Source organism: Buceros rhinoceros, unplaced genomic scaffold, assembly GCF_000710305.1.
Source record: "Buceros rhinoceros silvestris isolate BGI_N320 unplaced genomic scaffold, ASM71030v1 scaffold4876, whole genome shotgun sequence".
Lineage (NCBI taxonomy): Eukaryota > Metazoa > Chordata > Aves > Bucerotiformes > Bucerotidae > Buceros > Buceros rhinoceros.
Window position 1 is genome coordinate 108,122 of NW_010419297.1, and position 19,409 is coordinate 127,530.

The window sequence follows — 19,409 nt, forward strand, 5'->3', positions numbered from 1 at the left end:
AGTGAAAGAAAAAGATTTGTTACAGAAGGACTGAAAAGAGGGGTATGCATTTTAGATTCCTCCTTTTTTCAACAGATAAAATGAGGTTATATTCACCAATCACCCCTTTCAAAGACACACTTCCTGTATTTTCTCCAGCTGACTTATGAATAATATAAATATCCACTGGGTGAACAATAAATAAATGCAAAAACATCCAGGTAATGCATTAAAAATTAAACAAGCACGAAACTCCAGCTGCATACCTTGTAACCCAGGATGAGACCATTCTGCTCAGACTCGGGGACTGCGGTCCATGTCAGAAGGATCTGTGTTGAACTCACGGCTTCAGCAGAGACGTTCTCAGGAGGAGCGGAGGGAACTGGAATCACACGGCATTACCGAAAAGCAGGAATAGGCAAGGCATACCAGATCATGTTGCTCTATCTCCTGACCTGCTTGGGGTTGTTCCAGGATCCCATAGAAGAGTATCCAAATCCAAAAGGGATCGGATAAGGGCTGGAAGAGGTTCTAGACAATCCCTTCTTCTCCTGTATTCATTCTACATCATCTTTATATTTCAGCCTGCTTCACAATTTCTTACCGGGTCATCTCAGAATTCAAACGTTTGTAGAGAGCCACACATTTAATACTAATCAGTGTCTACAGATAGTAAATATGGACAGATAGGAATAAATTTCAAGTTCTATATATTTGCAGTCATTAGAATCAAGTTTAATTGGCAGGACTTCTACCTCCTAGTATTTCTTCCCCATACCTTTTATTTCCCTATGCCAAAAGCTAGAAATCTTTATGAATGGGAGTTTATCTTATGGTGCAATCTGTTCTAAGAGGAAGTTTTACGCCACCCTGGCTTCCTATATTATCCGAAAGGAAATTACAGCATCTTGTCTAGAGTTAGCAATAATTTCAACCCCTGGATTGCACTCCCAGTTCAGGATGAAGTTCTTTAACCTCTAAGCCTTTTGATTATGCGATAGTGCTCCACATTTGCGATCCATCAATTACACACATACATTAACACAAGGTGTATTTGCAGGGACTGATACTGTGTAAATGAAAGATATGCCTATTTCATTTATGTTGCAAAATTGGCTCTTATGAAACTAGAAACATCATTAGAACTGATGGTACAGGAACACTATAATTTTCTCCGACTCGAGAGAAGAGCAAACTTGCATTTTCTCATGCCATTAAAGCTCTAACTGCTGCAGAACACCCACACAACTGCAAGCTTTTGTAGGCAAGCTTAATAGCATGCCATGTTAAGCAAGCAGAATTTGCAGCTATTTTTAAGAGTTCACATTTTAGGCTGCCCTTCTGCATTTTTTTTTCCAGTGGCATTTCCAATATCTGAAAGGAACGGTCTTTCCTGAGCGTGATACCTCTGTCAGACCTCGAGAGAACATTTCCCTAAGTTATGTTACACAAGCACTTACGGACAGTAAGGCTTGATTAGGCCCTGAATACATCACAAAAAAGAGCACAGATCTCTGCCAAGGTAATGCTTTCCTGGCGGTCTGAATGAGGGAACAGATCTGCTGTTTTGAAGGCGAGCTCCTGAAGCTCCTAGCAACATGAACGAGATAATGAGTATGACACCAGAATTAATATAAATTGAAAAAAAACCACACCGCCCCCCACCCTCGTGCACTCAAGGTTAACCACAGAGATAGTAATTTCTGAAACAATTTCCCTGTTGCCAATTATTTGGGGCATGAGAAACAGAGCACCATCACACAATACTGCAGCAGACTAAAATCCAATTTTTTTCCCCCTCTAACGCTGAAGTGCCTTTTTTTTAAAAAAAAAAAAGCCTTCTCCTAGATTTATCCCCCACAAGGATATAATTATGTTAAAGGAAAATAGATTGCCAGGAGCCATGAATGTCTTTGGATAGCTGCCATAACTTTATCTGTAGATCTTCACAAAGAGCTATTCCCACATGAATCACTTCTGGAGAGAGAAAGGGTGGAGGTGGGTCGCAGGAAACCAGGACATGTAGAGGAAAGAAGCCCTTTCCAGCCACATTTATTTATATTTTATCTGGTTTGAAGCCTTTCAAGAGAGAGAAAGTTTCTTTATTTAACAAATATTTATTTTCCTCTTTCATCAGCAGCCATGAGATTTCCCAGTTTCAGTAAAGGTGGAGGCTGTGCCCGGGCGGGCCCTGCATGCACGACTGCTTTGAGGTGTGTGCGCGGTCACGCTGCTGGCAGGGGGATTCGAAAGCTCACAAAGGAGAGGATGGTCTGTCTGCAGATTTATCAGCCCAGACTCCTCTTTCTTGCCCGTGACAGCCGGAGCAGCTAAACATCCCCTCTTGCTGGAAAGGCATCTAAGTCCAATGCTTAATGGCAAAACTACTGAGTGTGCTTTAATTCTCCCGTTCGCATATTAGTGCTGAGAATTTTGTTCTAATATGGATGTATGAATTGAGGACCTGCAAGTGATATTACAGATCTTATTGTTGCCAGTCTTTTATCAAGCAGCAGACTTTGACTGACCCCTTAAAAATGAATTGAAACGTAACCTTCACTTCTCTGACCTCTCTCCTCTCAAGATACCGTGAATTCAAAGAAATTATAGTTTTCTGAGACTAATTAGTGGCTTGAGTGAGGCATATACATCCCTCTTTCCTCTTCAAGCTCCCTTCTCTAAAGCTGGTTTCCTTAACTCTTGCACTGAAGTCTTTGTTACAAGCTCTAAAGCCGGGTTTTCATTAGTAACCTGCAAGAACAGTACAGAAGCCAAGCAACAGCGTCCAAAAAAAAAAAAAATATTTCAGAGCTTTAACAAAATGAACCGGAAATACTGAAATTAAAAGATGAGCTAATCCAGCAAACTGCCAGCTGCACGATGTACTTTAGAAGATCAAACATACAAAATTAGAGTTACTGGCACTTTGCACTGGAACTTCAATAAGAATAAGTTTTTAAGGTTACCCACATTGGCATCAAAGATCACGCATCCTCTTTCTGCGCCTGACACAGCCACATTTGATATACAGCAAATGATGCTGTTCTGTGTCACGAACGGCTGAAAGCAGCTTTTAATAAGCTAACCCGTGTTCTGGCTTTCCAAGAAAGCTAGATAGTGGGATGTGGTGCTTCTCCCCACTTTTGCAGCTCATTTTAGCTGAACATCCATCATTGGTTTTTGAAAGCAAAAATTAAAGTGGCACAACGTATGCCTGATGTCAATTAAGCAGGGCAAAGTTAAAGCAAGGTTGGTGGCAGAAGCAGCATAGCTGCAGTACACAACAGTTTTCCCTATAAAATTAGATACCACAGGCCAAATTCTCAGCTTGTATAACCTGAGAAATCCCCAGTGACACTGGACCACATTAGAATTATCAAGCGATGTGTTATCACACCACAGTAACTGCTTCATGAAGGTCAGCCTCAGAAACACCAAGAGGTTGCTCTTCACCATGGATATGTGACCCTGTTTGTACAGCAGCTGATTTTGAACAGAATATTAGCAGCCCCCCAAAATATTAAGGCACTGAGTTAGATGTATTGAGCTGAATTGTTTGAAAATGAGAGAGGGGGTTTGTATCTAAAAGCAGCCCTGTCAAGGTTGATCTAATACCTTAGAGGTCTTTGCATTTTCTTGCTTTCTCTATGTTGTACCTACCACCTTTGTCAAGTTATTGAATGGAAACTGAGCTTGTCACTCTGCAGTTATTTTAAACTTAAATTTAATGTGGTATTCAATTTCTAACATGATAAAAATATTTTGGATTGACAAACCTGTCCTGTTTAAATATCCTAATTCACCCCCTCCATCTTCAGCTGCTTGCAACTCTATCCCAGATTTTTATTTCAGGGTTTCCCAACTGTTTTTTCAAGCCTGGGTTACCAAAATCTACAGCATTATTTATTCTCTCATAGTTTCTGTGTTTTCAAGATGTTTTATATTCAAGAGTTTCAGAAGCCAGAGAGTACCTGTGACAGTCTTATCGTTAGCCTGTGTGCTCAGCTATTAGTGATACAACCATACAACCACATATCCTAGAAGAAACAGAAGTGCTAACATACAGCTTTATTTTCACACAGATTTTGCACTCCAGGGGCTGCACTGTTGTTAGATACCACAAGCTGATTTAGTGCCCGGGCTCTAACTTCCTGGGCTCTTGGGACGGCGTAAAACACAGAACCCTGAGTTCTGCCAACGAACCACCATGTGATCCTCGCCAAGGCACCTCTGGCCAGCTGTGAGAGGTGTTTACGAGGTGCAAAACCAATTTCCCTGTGATTCTGTATCCACAAAATGGAAAAAAGATATTTAGGACACCTGCTTTTAAAGTACTTTGAAAATGTAAATGATAAACAGAATTTTTCCTACAGTTCTGAAGACCGAGCTAAAATTGCTTCGACCTTCCTCTCTGGCTTTAGGTATCTTTTATTTGCATTTTAACCCCATTTGACTGTGCACATAGGTTAAATGCAGAGTCACTGAAGTTCTCTCACGCAGCTTGCTGCGATGCCAGCACTTCTTGTAAGTTCTAAATATTAGAACGTACAGCCAAAAGTCTAAGCCCTTACTTGCTCTGTTCAAGAAATCAGATGTTAGTATCAAAGAAAACGCATGGAAAAAACCAAATGAGTCCTTATGACCTAGATCACAGCTTTGTGTTATTTTGATCCCAGTCTCTGTGTGCCTCCTACCATTAGTTTCAAGTCAACTTCCTTTGAATACTGCAAGAGAAAATACCGAATACACATGTAACCTCTGATCTTCAGCTGCTGAGCAAGAGCACTATAATCCTAAGGTTTTATGAAATCACTTAATCTTAGTATTTACCACCTATCAAAAGAAGTGCCTGAAAGGAGAAAGTGGAGAATGTGCTATCTTTTTATTATGATACAGAACACTTCAAAACTATCTTGTCTGGGTCATGCTCTCGCTAACTGCAGCCCAAGCACACCTTGTTTAAAATACCTCTGGCAATACTTTCCAACTACTGCTTCGCCAAAAGCCACACTTTAACGGAGAGGGATGACTTTGTTTAGCCTTCTCCTTGGCTACTTCAAAGGATAGTTATGGGAACCAGCAGACCAAATCCTGCTGTGTCCAGCATGTCCACGCCTCCCACTGGGTGGTACAGAGTGCACAGACACGCACGTGTGTGTGTCTAAGTGCAGGGTATGCATAGGATTAAATTCCAAAACATTTTTTAAGAACAAACAAAGGAAAAAAAAAAAAAAAAAAAAAAAAAAAAGGAAAAAGTACCAGTGTTGAACCTTTCATAAATACAGGTCACAACGGGCTTTTATTATTAAACTTTTAAGCCATATGTCACCCACTTTATTCTTCACTTGCAATATAAATTTGAATTTATCAGGTGCATGGAGGGTGGGTTTGGAAATAGAATTTGTGGAAGTTAATGTCGAGAGGGCAGCTTTTCAATTCTGTCTTTACTGTTGCTACTAAGCTAGCAATAATTTACTGTTTCCTGAGACTGAGAGTTTGCCTCTGGTATTTGAAGTCTCTGCACTAGTATGGACAACCCAGGCAGACAACGCAGCACGTGTGCTCTAGCTCTATACGCAGGCTATGTCTATATAGCCTTGTACACACAGTTTTAGAAGGCAGTGTCATCAAATCTCAGATAATTATTTTATTTCTATACGGGTAGTCAGCTCTCTAAAATAACTTGCGCTCCTTTAGAAATATTTGGTGCTTAAAATTAAGGTTCAGATAAGCACAACTGCAAGAAAATCTGCCCAAGCCTGGAAGCTGACAGAGAGAAAGGGGGAAGGATGAGGGAAAGGGCTACTGGGGAGGGAGAGGAAGCATGAGAGACGTGCTCAGCCAGAGAAGGCTGCCTGCAAGCTTCTTGTTGTGTTGTCCATACTGCTGCCAAATGGGGGCAGGAATGGAGAGAGATTGTTTTGTTTACTTTAAATCAACAACCTGCAGGTTTATGCATGAAAGTGGGATAGCAATAAAATAAATAAAGCCCTCAAATGTCTATGCGTCTTTTTCCTCTCAGTGCATCTGGAGATGGGGGCGGAAAATGCTGAAGTTCTCGCATGTGTCCTTCACAGCAGACATGGTGCTTTGACTTACCAGACTCCCGTGTACGACCTCTCACTACTTCGCTCCACGGTCCTGCCCCGATGGCATTGAAAGCCTGGATCTGCAGTTCATACTCTGTCCACTCCTCCAGATCTTCAATCGTGTACTCTCTTTCCAGTCGGTCATTAACAACCTTTGTGAGGGTGGGAGACTGCAGATCCATGCGCCAGAACTTGATCCTGTACCCCACGGACTCTGGATTGCCGTTGTACTGCGTGTCGGGGAGGGGCTGGCAAACGACAGAGAAAAAGCACAATATCTCAATGCAGAACACAGTGCCAGCGCTTTCCAAACTACGTACCACGGCTGTCTGAACTCAAAGGAGGGCACAGGAAGGCAAAAAAGATCAGGAGGTTGATTTTCTGGTTTATTTCTATTTCCCAATCTCTACGTTTCTCTGCTGCTTGAAAACCTCTTTTAATTTTTACCTTAACTTTGAACCAAGCAGATATGCTCACAGAACTATGCCATTTGCTGTGGGTGTATCAACAGAGATGATATGAATACAATATATTTCAGAGCTCTGTGATTAATTATGGAAATGAATGATAAATTGCTGAAGCATGTGACAAATTCATTTATCGTACATTTCTTTTTTTACTGACTCTCTGCCTACGCATTTATCAGCAGAGATTTATATTCTAGTATTCTAACTCCCCAAGCAATTTCAGAGATTAAAATATGAAATAATTAGCCTACTTCATGAAGTTTAGAGTTTTTCCCCATAAAAATAACCACATGATGCCACAGATGGGGGAAATTTGGTTCAGAATCACTGGGAAAGTTTGATACACATTAACATTTCACAGCGTAGAAGACTGTACCCCGCGGGTAAGTGGGGCTGGTGATGTGACCCTTATGCTGCAGCAAGGAAGGAATTCCCAGCTCCCTGGGGGACACAGATTCACCTGCAGGTCTTGAAAAAAGGATTAAACACTTCTGGATTCTGATGCTATTAAGCACGGAAAAGGTGTATCAGGTCATTTTTAGCTGCGGCTATTGCTCCTCCTGAACCCTGCACAGTTTGACTCACGAAAAACAGCAAGGAAATACAAGCTTAAAAATTGTTATAAAGTCTCTCAGAACAACCTTGAGCTAATTTTGATGGAACGGATATAGGTCTGGATATAGGACCAAAGGTTTAACAAGGTGGGCATGTTATTCATACGGTAAAGCCGCAAGTGAGTTATGTGGATCCCATCAAATGAACCATAATAGCTTTTCTATGGGTAGTGAGACACCTTTGAGTTCGATGTTTTGGTCTTTCAAGGTTCAGAATCAAGTGCAGCATCCCATTGAGAAAATGGAATTATTCCTTTCTGACTGGAGAACAACCTGCTCATTTCTAGCTCGATCTTGACTTCCAGCCATAATGAGCTTATGCATGGGAAAGCTAACATTTGGGCAAAAGGAAACCCGTGCTTCATCAACTTCACACTGCAGTAACCCCGGTGGAAAATTCTGTCTAACAGGGGAGAAGAAAAACCATTCTGGAGCAGGTTAATTGCCAAGTAAATCCCAGCATGGCAACTCTGCAGGTAACTGAGTCAGTCAAAGGGGCACAACAATGTCATCAATCACTGCATCTTCGCAATTAATCATTGCCTTCTACATTTTATCACATAACTCCACACCCTTCCATATAAATACAATCTTCCTACAGGAGTCTAACGTGCAAACTTTAGTACCTGCAGGATGATCGTCAGTGGCTGCTGTGCACCTTCTGGGGACTGTTTTGTTGAAAGTAAACAACTGAGCCCTAGGAAACTGCAAATTGGCTTGAGCGTTATACTCCTGTCCCACATATTGACCCAGGCTGTGGTACTAGAGTCTCAAAAGCCAAGGTTTTAGACAAAGGCATATATTCCTCTACAGAAGAGGCAGAAATAGTGGCAGTAGGCAATTTACGTGATTAATAAGGCACTTAAGGTAAGTCTCAGATTTCCGACTACTCTGAAAAAGGAAGTAATTTTGCTGTTACTCCTTATGCTGAATGCAAGGAGAAGGCACTCGAGTGCTGACCTGACCCCCCGGGGAAAGAGCCACATCCCAAGCACCAACACCCACCTCCCCTCCACCCCCTGTCTGTTCTTGCCAGCTCACCACCCATCGCAGCCACAGGCTGGTCTCGCTGGCTGTGCGCACGGTGACACTCCCAGGGGCAACATCTGGCGGAGCCTGCAACGTCTGGATGATGCGGGAGGGCTGGCTGAGAGGGCTGGGACCCACCACGTTCACCTGCCGCATCCGGAACCTGGAGCGGAGAAGAGGTGCAGTGCGTGCTGTACCGGCTCAGTGAATGGTACCTCTCTTTCCAGAAGAGGAAAAAGAGTCTAAATGTTCCACAAAGGTTGTTGCATGCAAGATCCCCCCTTTGTATTCACTGCTGAATGCTGTATGGCAACTGCTCTCAGATCCTCTCAGGTATTAACAAAAAAAAAAAAAAAAAAAAAAGAAAATGAGATTAGCTTAAGGTCTATTAGAAACTTAGGAATTTGCGTGAGAAATTTATGGTAATTATACCAAGACTGATGAGCTTATGCTAGCGGTAAGTGATTTTTCTCTTGCAATGATTGAACAATACATTCAGAAAGGTATTAAAATATCAAACTTTGGATATTCTCATTCCCTGTCAATATAAAAATATACTAGTGATAACATTTCCCCTCAATTACAGGTTGAAAGAAGCTGATTTATCCCTGTGCTGCATTTTCAGCCTTCCTGCACGAGAATGATTAAGTTATTTAATATGGATATGTGTCTTAAAAAAACCTACATATATATACCCTGTCTGCTTGAATCCACCTCTTCTACAACAGAAATCCCATTGGGTTACGAATGATTTAGAGAAATCTTTTTTTTCCGGGAAGCACAAAATAATTAAGACATGCTGTACGTTTCAAGTACTCTCACCCATCACAAGCACTCAAAGGGATCCAGCACATTAATACATGACCTGTTCATCCTAAACACTTCATTTCTGGACCTCATGACTGAACTTGGGAAAAGGGCGAGACAGTCAACATAGCAATGTTTATTTATCTGCTCTGATCTCCCTAGCAAAATGCATTAAAGGAAACACATTAAACAAATACTGTCCTTGATTTCACTCTCAACCACTGGCACAAAGTATAGAAAAGAAGCTGCCTGATGAAGATGTGGTCTCATAATTAGCTAATAATAATCATGATGTATTTCCTCAGTGGGCAATGGCTAAAGCTGTCCAGAGGACAACAAATCAATTTGGCAACAATTTTCTAGGTTTCAAAAAATTACATAAAATTGCTTTACACTGAAACAAAATAAGCTCCTATCTGTGCACACATGAGATAAAAACACTAGGCAAAAGTCAAGGAGCTGCTTTACGATGAAAAAAATCAGAGGAGAACTGAAAATGTGAAACATCCCAACGTAACTGGGATCGCTCCACAATTCACTGGATACAAGAGAGAAATAAGATGCAGCAGTAAAATAAACCAGAAAAAAACCAACCACCCCAATTTCCCCATATACTTAATTATTTTTTATCCTACAGACATTTCTCCACACAAACTCCTAGGTGTGTGCATCTTATTTTGCATGGATGCTGAATGCTGAATTTTGGTATGACCTGGGCTTTATTATTCACTGCTGCCTTTTCAGCCTTAAGGACCCACCTTTATGAGGAGAGCAAAATCTAATCAACTGGAAGATAGCGTTCCTAAAGCTCTGCACCACAAATCTCTGCTCAAGTTCACAACTTTTCAAAGAGCTTTTAGTAAAATGTTTAGCTCTTGAGAATGAGGCGTAAAACTCTTCAGTGGAGAGTTTGTGAGAAGTTCACTATGTTCCCAGGCTTCCAAGAGAAGAAAATTAACGTACCAGCACTGAATTAGTTGTGAATGATACCAGCTTTACTTGGTTGCACTTACTACCAGCTCACAACAGCACACGGGCCAGTTACTAGCCCCTTCAGCCAGCGCAAAGTGCACGAGTTCCTAGTGAGCTGCTTGAACACTTGCCGCTCTGCCTCCTTGCAACCAGCCTTTACACGAGCAAGCTACTTCATGACAGTATTTTTCATGAGGATTGAGTAACTCAAATTCTCAAATCTTGTCTATACTAAAGCAAAGCGTCACTTCAATTGAATTGATTTAAAAATCAATCTCAGTTAACTGGGGTGCACCCATAATGCAGATTCACTTCAATCAGTTTAAGCACCGCATATATCTATTAAGCTTAATGTGGTAAATTCTTATAAACAAAGGTTTCATCTAACTGATGTTACCAAATTAAACTAAAATCAATAAAACGATGCTTAAATTGATGCAAATATGTAATTACAAGTTTGCACCAGTTTAACTACAATTGATTTGTTGCTGACATGTCACACTGGTGCACCCTTTAGATGAGGGAAGTCACAAGATATCAGCTACTCATAAAAGCATCCGGCTGTGCTCTTGCATTTCCTTTTTAATGGAACGAGCCGTATTGTATGTAAATTACAATTAACAATATCAGACAAGTAATTTAAAGCATAAACTACGAAAATGGCAAAGCTTTTCCCTTTTGTTCAGATTATAAAACACAGCCAGCTGTTTCTGACTAGAAAAGCTGTTCCATGCTGTTATTTACTGGTTGGGGTTTTTTTTTTTTCCTATGCTGCAGCTAATTACTTGCTGCTCTTACCTGTAATGAGTGTAAGGCGTAAGGTTTGGTATCTCCAGCATCTGGGCATCAGGTTCATTCTCCACCTCATGAAGACTCACCCATTCTTCTTCATCACCCAGTACGCCAACCTGTACATGGGAAAAGTAAGAAGGAATACAAAGAAGACTCTCTCTATATAAAGAATTATATTCATAATCTCTTTTACAACGTGTATTATCCAGCGGGAGGACAAACGTATGTATTTTTAAATACACATTATCCAGATAATATTAATTTTTATATGACGAGGTACTAGTTACTTGTAAAGCAATAATGCAGCCTAGTTTCCTTCTACCTGTTGGGACTTCACTGGGATCCTCTAAGAAGATCTACTGCAGAAAAACATCAGAAGAGCGCTAATACCCTGTTCAGTCTCGCTGCCACAGTACAAAAGTATCAAGTAGTAATATAACAAAATGAAAAATAGCCTTGATAATAACTCGCAGGAACTGATGCATACCAAGTGAGTTTCAGTAGAGGCAAAACATCACAAAATTAAGACAGAGAAATAAGAACAAAGTCAAAGAACAAAAGCGTTTTAACCTCATCTGCTGTTCTGCACACAGACCAGACTCTTCCACGTGCAATCATTTGTATTAATTAACCACAACATGTTGCCCAGCATAGTCCCTCAGCTACGGCAGCGTTAAAAGGGACAAAATGGTGATGAGAATTGAGTTTGGTGCAGCTTTCTGGAGATAAAATCAAGATGAATCAGCACTTAAAAGGAAGTCATCGAGGCACGATAGAAAGGCCAGAGTCTGGCCTGGGACCCTGGAGGATGGCCGCAGCAGGAGGCAGGGTTGCGTACTAGGAGCCACAGCAGGAGCGTGGAGAAGGAGACCAGAGAGGTGGTGGATGGCTGGGCTTCACCTGGGAGAGTCACAAATGCTGAAACAGGGATCTTAGACAAGATTCCCTGATACAATTCCCAAACACGGTGCACGTTGTTTCTTCAACCCCACCACAACAGGCAGTAGCCGTAGACCAATTTCTTCACCCCACCCCAGTACCCACAATCACGGGCTGAAGGGTATTAGAGGGTACACGGGCAGCTTTTCCCTTCGGTGTCTATTTACAGACTTCGCATCCATGAAAGTGCCTAATCCTTGTCTAACCTACTGACTCTATCTACTCCCACAGACTGCTGTGGCAACACATTCCAGAAGCTCACAACCCACTGTGTAAAGAGCTATTTCCTTTAATCTTTTTTAAACAGATCCCTTACGAGTTCTGTATGCTGGTTACAGCCACAGACGCTGTCAAAGCACTCGACTGGCAACACAGCCCAAAGTAGCTAGCACACCCCAAGTACTTCAAATAGAAAATTAGGTTTCATTCACTCTTCTTTCTTTCCCTTCAGGAGAAGCAGTCTGATTTATTTATAGATGTTTTAGTTCTTTGCTCACCCAGGACTTGATGTGCTGCATATTTATGTTTGCGCGTGAAGAAATGACACAAGAAAAATTAGGCCAAAGAAGGAAGTTCTGCACTGCGCTGTGCAAAGAAGCCTCTGTGATCTTCCGCACCGAGGACTGCTTTCATGGAGGGACGTGGTTGCACAGGTCTTGATGGGCCTTTCAGCCTTGTTGGTTATCAAGGACAGCGCCGCACAACAAACAACATATAAAAGAGATGTCAGTGAAGATTGTAAGCCCTTTAAAATTCCCAGTCCCAACTGTGCTTCATAAATTTTACTGAAGTCCACGGATGCAGAAGCTTAAAGGAAGCAGTTGAGACACATCTGCATGGTAAAACAGAACAGCCCTAAACTGAACCCAGAGAACAAAGACAGAATAAGGAGAGTTTAAAAAACAGCCAACCCTACATGAACAAAGAAAGGAGGAGAGGGTTAATTTCAATCAAGGAAATAGAGAAGACTTCTTATTAAAAGTGTTTTTGATTAACACTGTAGAAATCTACAGTAAATGCTTATTTTTGCAAAACTCCTTGCTCTCAACAGCATCACCTCAAAGTGCCAGAGTAATTGTACAGCAGCAACCCACAGTGCTTTTGGAGGCTGCAAATAATCTCCAGGAGCGAGTTAGTCATCTTTTCGCATTGTAGGAACAGCAAGGCCTTTTAAAAACATTTCTTGCATAGCAAAGAAAAAAAAAAGACCAATTTCCAATTGTTATGCAGCAGCAGGCAGGTCATTAATACACATTAAGGACCACATGGTCCAGACCCAGAGGCCCACAGGGCTGTGAACAATTGACATTGACTCGAGCTTGAGAGGTGTCCAAAACCCCCTGCCTGTTCTGCAGCTCGACAGTTACCAGCTGGCTGCGAAGGTGGAAACATTAAACCTCTTTTACTGATTCAGCAGCAGCAAAAGCTTCTGCGTGCCCAGGCCCATGGCAAGCCTGAGAGACAGAGAGATCCTGGGAGACAGCTTTCTGGTTTGAGAGCTCTACGATGGGTGCAGCCTACGATGAAATGGCAGATGTCAACCAAGCCCAGCAGGCTGGTTGTTCCCGAGCTCAAGAGCCAGACAGTAAAGAGGTGGCCACCACCTGTATTGGGAGGTGGGGGACTCTGAGCAAAGTGGCAGCACAGACAGTCACAATTAAACGCTTTGAGACTCAAATTTCTGCTAAAAGGTAGTGACAGAGAGGCAGAAAAAAACCCAGAACAAAACAAAACAAAAAAACCCCAGTGACAGGCATAGTTCTGTGATTCAGCAAAAGATTTTAAGCACAATAGACCAGATACTTGCTTTAGTTACAATAATTTCCAGGATCTGGTGGCAGCATTTGGGAAACTAATTCAAAGGGTTAGATATTCTACTGAAATCAGTAGCGTATTTTAAGAGAGTGCTGCTTGTGGGTGGAGTTTTTCCAAAGCAAGGGAACTGAATGGTGAACGGCTGCAGGGCGGCTTGGTGAACAGCCCAGGGACTGCTGCACGACCGCTGACTTGTGTGGCCAAGCAACTCTCGGTCAATGTTACTCAAAACAAGTTTCATTCATTCAGCAATAATCTCAGAAATGAGTCTGGAAGAGAACCTTCGGTGATGAACTTCTGTATTTTCAGCTTCCTCAAGAACTGTAGTAGATTCCAAGTTTCAGGCTCTTGAAGGAAAAGGAAATTATTTTTGCTGAAATACTCTGATGTCAGATCAGAGGAAATGTATCAGTTTCAAGAATCAGAGTACAAAGGGATTCCCACGGGGCAAAAAGAACTATGGGCAGTGGTAAGGATAAAAGAATCCTTTGAGGGCCAAAAGAGTCCACTACAAGCTGCTCTGCATAAAATAAAGTTCATTTAGAGGCTTCTTTCTTGAAGCTGTTTTTCAGAAAACAGTGTGCGCAAACTTCAGAAAAGGATTAAGTTTGTGGACAGATGTATGAAAGATCCTTAATATTTTATGTGTGCATTGTTTTAAGAGTGCCACAACTAAGCACCACATAGCTGCTCGCTCACTTCTTCCCCATCCCACTGGGACAGGGGAATTGGGAAAAAAGGTGGAACTTGTGGGTTGAGCTAAGAACAGTTAAATAACTAAAATGAAATCTAATAGTAATAATGAAAAGGAATGCAACAGACAGAGAGAGAAATAAAACCCAAGAACGAGCAATGCAATTGCTCACCTCTGCTGACCGATGCCCGAGCAGCGATTGGCCCCTCCCGGCCAGCTCCCCCCAGTTTATATTCTGAGCGTGATGACCATTGGTAGGGAATATCCCTCCGGCCAGTTGGGGTCAGCTGTCCTGGGTATAAGCTCCCTCCCAGCTTCTTGTGCACCTGCTCGCGGGCAGAGCATGGGAAACTGAAAAATCCTTGACTTGGGATAAGCGCTACTTAGCAACGACTAAAACCTCGGTGTGTTATCAACATTATTCCCACACTAAATCCAAAACACAGCACTCTACCGGCTACTAGGAAGAAAATTAACTCCATCCCAGCCGACACCAGGACAAGGAGGCAGATGAAAACACCAACTACTCTTCTGTTACCGTCGGCATAAAAATTCCTTAAGAAATGTGCTCTGCATATTAACAGTTCTCTGTACACAGGGCCACAATCCCCAGGAGCACCCAGGACTGTAACAACAAACATGCTTATGTCCACCGAGACACTTCATATAATGCTCAATAATGATCAGCCATCACAAGTTAGCACGCATTCATTCCCATCTTTCAGCTGTTCCCAAGGCACTACCTTGAATAAAGGGCATATTCATTTATTATTACAGAAATGAGACGGTATAAAACAATATTGGAAGTGGTGTCAGACCCCTTTACCTTTCTGTGCATTAGCTTCTCCACGTCTAAAAATGAAAACATTTTAAAAAGTGACTTAGCATTTTCTGATAGAACTTTATGAGCAAAGTTGCAAATTTCTGACTTAAAAAAATCATTTGGTATGATATTTTGTATAAGACAGTAACGCTCCCAAAATTTTGAACAGTTATGAAGTACTGACTGCAGAAAAGGAAAACACAATGTTTCTGTACATGAGAGAGGTACCCTGTGTTCTGCTATAGTTCAAGACATGTCAGAGTTTTCATTACAGAGGTCCATAACTCACACATTTGAAATCGCTTTGGGAGAAATTCAGTTCACAGATGTCAGCCTGGGTGCAATTTTTTTCCTTACAAAATCCTTAAATCGATTCAGCCATTTTTGATTTAAAGATTGGCAAAGGCATAAAATTGTCAGAGTATCAGATGCTTTATTTACTCGCTCCAAAGTAAAAACGACACCAAGAGAATGACCACATACAACAGAAGAATGCTGTGTGGGTCACTGACTTAACCCTCAAAACTGGTGAAATTCATGGTTAAGGCTACGTCTTTCCCAACTCACAGCTTTAAAGTGAATGCAGCAATATTACTTTGAAGGTTTTACTGCTCTGAAACTCTGCTACTGCTCACCGTGATATTCATACACTATTTCTCTAAAAGCAGCAGAAAGGCTTTAAGCAAAAACCCTCTCTATTAGTCCGTACACTCACGGCTCCATGACTTGCAATACCTCTTCGTAAGTGCCCTTCGGCCACTCCACAGATCTGCTGCGTGCACAGAAATCACCCCACACTCAGCGGGAATTAGCCCAACTTTTCTAATCAGCCACCGGCACGTTTGGTGTGGTGGAATGAGCGCCCACCGAGGAGCAGTCACGATAATGTCATTTATGTATGTCTCCTGACAAAACCCCAGGAAAAATCCGGCTTAGAAAAAATAAGCTGAAGCTGGATTGTAGCAGACACAGAGGGCAAACACGAAACCATGTGAACAGCAGCAGGGATTCATGGTTATTCTGGGTTGCAAATTGCCAGAAAAATGTTTACCATGTATACTCCAACTGCATCTGGGTGCACAGGGTGACTGGAAGGATTTACTGATATTTTGGGGGGAAGAACATGTTACCTCCAAGTGTCAACACCTCGAGACAGTTACTGTTGGTTCCTCTCAACAAGTGTCAGCAGAACCTTTATATTAGACCCTCTTTATATTACATTAGACCCTCTTCTCCTTAGATTATACCGTAAGTAATGTAAAAACAATGTTAGAAATGTTTTTTTAAAATAGCATTGGTACATTCTTGTAGTTCTCTGTTCAGAAGTCCAGTTTCCTGCAGTCTTCTGAGCTTAGAAGGAAACATGAAGAAACAACAGCCTAGTGATTTTTAAGAAATCCCTCCAGAAGTAGAGAACATGGCTTCACTAGGAACACAGAAACAGGATTTTTAACTCTTGATATTTCAGTATCTTCCAACATTAACATCTTAACGACCTGGTTTTCCTCTCATGTTCACTGACATAATTGAGAATTAGTTCCACAGTAGCTTCGGTGAATTTACACCCCAGCACAAAAAGCAGAAGCCTAGGCCAGATGTACAAAATTTCACGTCAACTGGAATTCCCAGCTGTGTTTTTCATCCAAATTGTTCATGAAGTGTCAGACTTCAAAAATGGCACTTAGCCAAAATGGCCTTCTGCCACGTAAAGGAAAAAAGAAGAAAAACATGTCAGTGGCAGGTTGTTTGTGTGTGTGAATATAAAGCAGCTGAAGTTTGTCAGTAAGGACTCAGGCATTCAGAGTACAGGGTATATTCCCAGTAGAGATGGAAGAGAAGACACAACACAGAAGAGATGTCCAAGCCAGAGCTATCACCCAGCTGTAGAGCCACGACCGTGCCAAGCGTTTGTTGGTTACGCTTTGTCACAAACCCGTTGCCAGCAGGAGTACACAGCGCAGAGGGAACCGACCCACGTGGGAGATCGACCTAGTTCTTGTCCTTCCAGGAGCGATCATGCTGTACAAGGTCTTAGTAAACTGCACCATATTTTTTTCCCCAAGCATTTTGCTGTTTTCAGTTGCTCTGCACCTTGTTGCAAACTTCCAGAAAAACTACTGGTCACAAACTTTGTGAATGGGTGTAGTCCCTGCGCCTGCTCGGACAGAATCTTTCTTCTCTAATTCAACTGATTAATTGCAAAGTGCACTAGAACATGCAGATGAGTGTTTTAGAGTTAAATGTGATCCTATCACTCAACAATACCACCTGTTTTAAAATCATCTTATGCAAAACTGTTCCTTAAGTGGCTTTTAATTTAATGCTAAGGCATGAAACAGTGCTATTAAAAGCTGTGCATGGGCCAGTGACTGAAAGATCCAGAAGGAAAAAACCCTCCTTATACCTCTGTTTAGAAAATACTGTTGTAGGTTGTGTACAACTACTGCCCTTAAATCTAACATAGCCCTAAGGAGCAATTACGGTTGTCTATGCTAAAATACAGATGTTGCAGCAGCAGTCTGCATCCCAGCACATGAAAAGTCTGCTGCTTAGAGCAGACTACATGAAAGTGAAGTGAACACTGAGGTGTCACTAGCAGATGTTTCGTGGAAGCTTGTGCGTCTTTGAAAGGTAGGCAGGAAAACCTGCCAACTCCGGAGGGTTGGTCCAAGGCAGCTGAGATCCAAGTTAGGGCGGAAGCATTCCTGTCCTCCCACTACCATGTTCTCATTCTCTTCCCCTGCAGTGGTGCTCGTATGATCTCACACAGAGTCTCTGCAGCGAGTTGATCTGTCTGAAACTCATTGGCTGTTGGCTGGATCAAGTCTTGCAGCAGCTCCGGGTACAATCACACCAGAATCAGTGCATGTAGAAGGCAAGAGTGAGAAAGTCTTGGCAAGAGTGATGGGGATGAGGAGAGGGAACAGGAGCAGGGCAAGGAGAGCTCTGGTTTAGACTGGCTAAAGGTGCTCTGAAATTGCACTTTTAGAGAGAAGGAGAGTTTGAGTGGAGTGCTGGCAGGCAGGCTGCGAACAAAGGATTATACGCAGCTATCATCCTGGAAACGGGATTTGCTGTACACTCACAGAGTCACCAATTTCTCTGCATCCTGAAAAGATTCTTGTTTATCGTGTGAACAAGAATTTTTATTTCTTTTTTACTAGATCCACAACATTTCTTGTTGTGCCAAAGCTAAGCAGTGAGGTACGATGCAGAAGAAACCTGCAGGATAGCTGTGGTGAAAAGACCTGCCCAGACTCTGCAAAGACGTTGGCTGTGCTCCTTCCCCAAACGAAGCAAATATCCTGGATGCAGGACATAACAGACCCACCAGCTCCTTGATCTTTAGAGCAGTGCGTGAGATGTTGATGAAAGGTTGTGAGCCAGAAAGATTCTCCCTTTCCTTCTTGCACACTATAGCCCTTCAATCACTATTTGTACCTGAGGCTCCTCGAGGATGCAGATGAACTTCATGGTAATTATTACTGCAGTTCTAAAGCATTCAAATTTGTTTCACTTCAGTGGCGTTCTGCAGCTCACAGAATTAACAAATTCCTAGAAATACCAATGCTCCAGCATAAAAATGCTTCTCAGAATGTGCCAGGCCACCATATTATAGGATTTCAGTGTTTAATTCTGTAATATGTAATAATGTGTATGTAAATGGTACAAAATGTACCAACTTGTTCACAACAATCTCATTAACAAGTGAAGTGATTATATCAACATGTCTAAGCGGTGACGGTGATTTAAGAAGTCCAACATTTCAGTCTTAAAAACAGATTATATTATTTATAAAGATCTGTGGGTGGAAAGGAAGAAGCAAAGCTCATCTGTCAGGAGAACAAATGAGGAATATATAACTCCTTCAAGGCATAATGACAGCAGAAAGAGGGATATTGTTTAAAGCCGATGAAGAAGAGAATTCATCCTATTCATATCTAGAGGCCTGGATAGAAAACCTCACTATATTCCATTACAAGATAGAAAAATAGACTCACTCTCGTGAATAATGGTACCTTTACTCTTCAGTTCAGTGCAATTCTTCCTATTCTTCTGACTCCATGAGATAATAATTCCAGGTTTCCATCTGGTTTGAAAATACACCTAACGGAACCTAAACACAGGTCTCAAATCCTTTCTTAAAAAAACCAGATGGACTTAAGCTCTGCTGTATGTGCTGCTTATGATACATCTGGTGTTTTTCTGAACATAAGCAAAGTTGCTTTACAAAAATCCAGGTGGATTATTTAAAGGATAAGCATTGCCATATATATGTATTATATACGTAATATTTTTCTTTTGTTCCTTTCAACAGGAGTTACAGCATTCAAATGTCCCTTCCCTCACTGGCTGGGGGCCAGACACCTTCTACCCAAGCCCCTCTGG

The 19,409-nt window shown here is 41.8% G+C and overlaps 1 protein-coding gene across 1 annotated transcript in view; it reads right to left on the reverse strand.

Annotated features, from left to right (window-relative positions):
- Positions 1-19,409, reverse strand: part of SDK1 (sidekick cell adhesion molecule 1) — a gene marked incomplete at its 5' end in the record, with an annotated part of 284,258 nt that overhangs the window by 70,734 nt on the left and 194,115 nt on the right. Inside the window, 4 exons of the mRNA XM_010138858.1 lie at positions 246-361; positions 6,079-6,316; positions 8,191-8,341; positions 10,756-10,865. Of these exons, the coding sequence (XP_010137160.1) occupies positions 246-361; positions 6,079-6,316; positions 8,191-8,341; positions 10,756-10,865 (615 nt within the window). The remainder of the gene's footprint in view (positions 1-245; positions 362-6,078; positions 6,317-8,190; positions 8,342-10,755; positions 10,866-19,409) is intronic.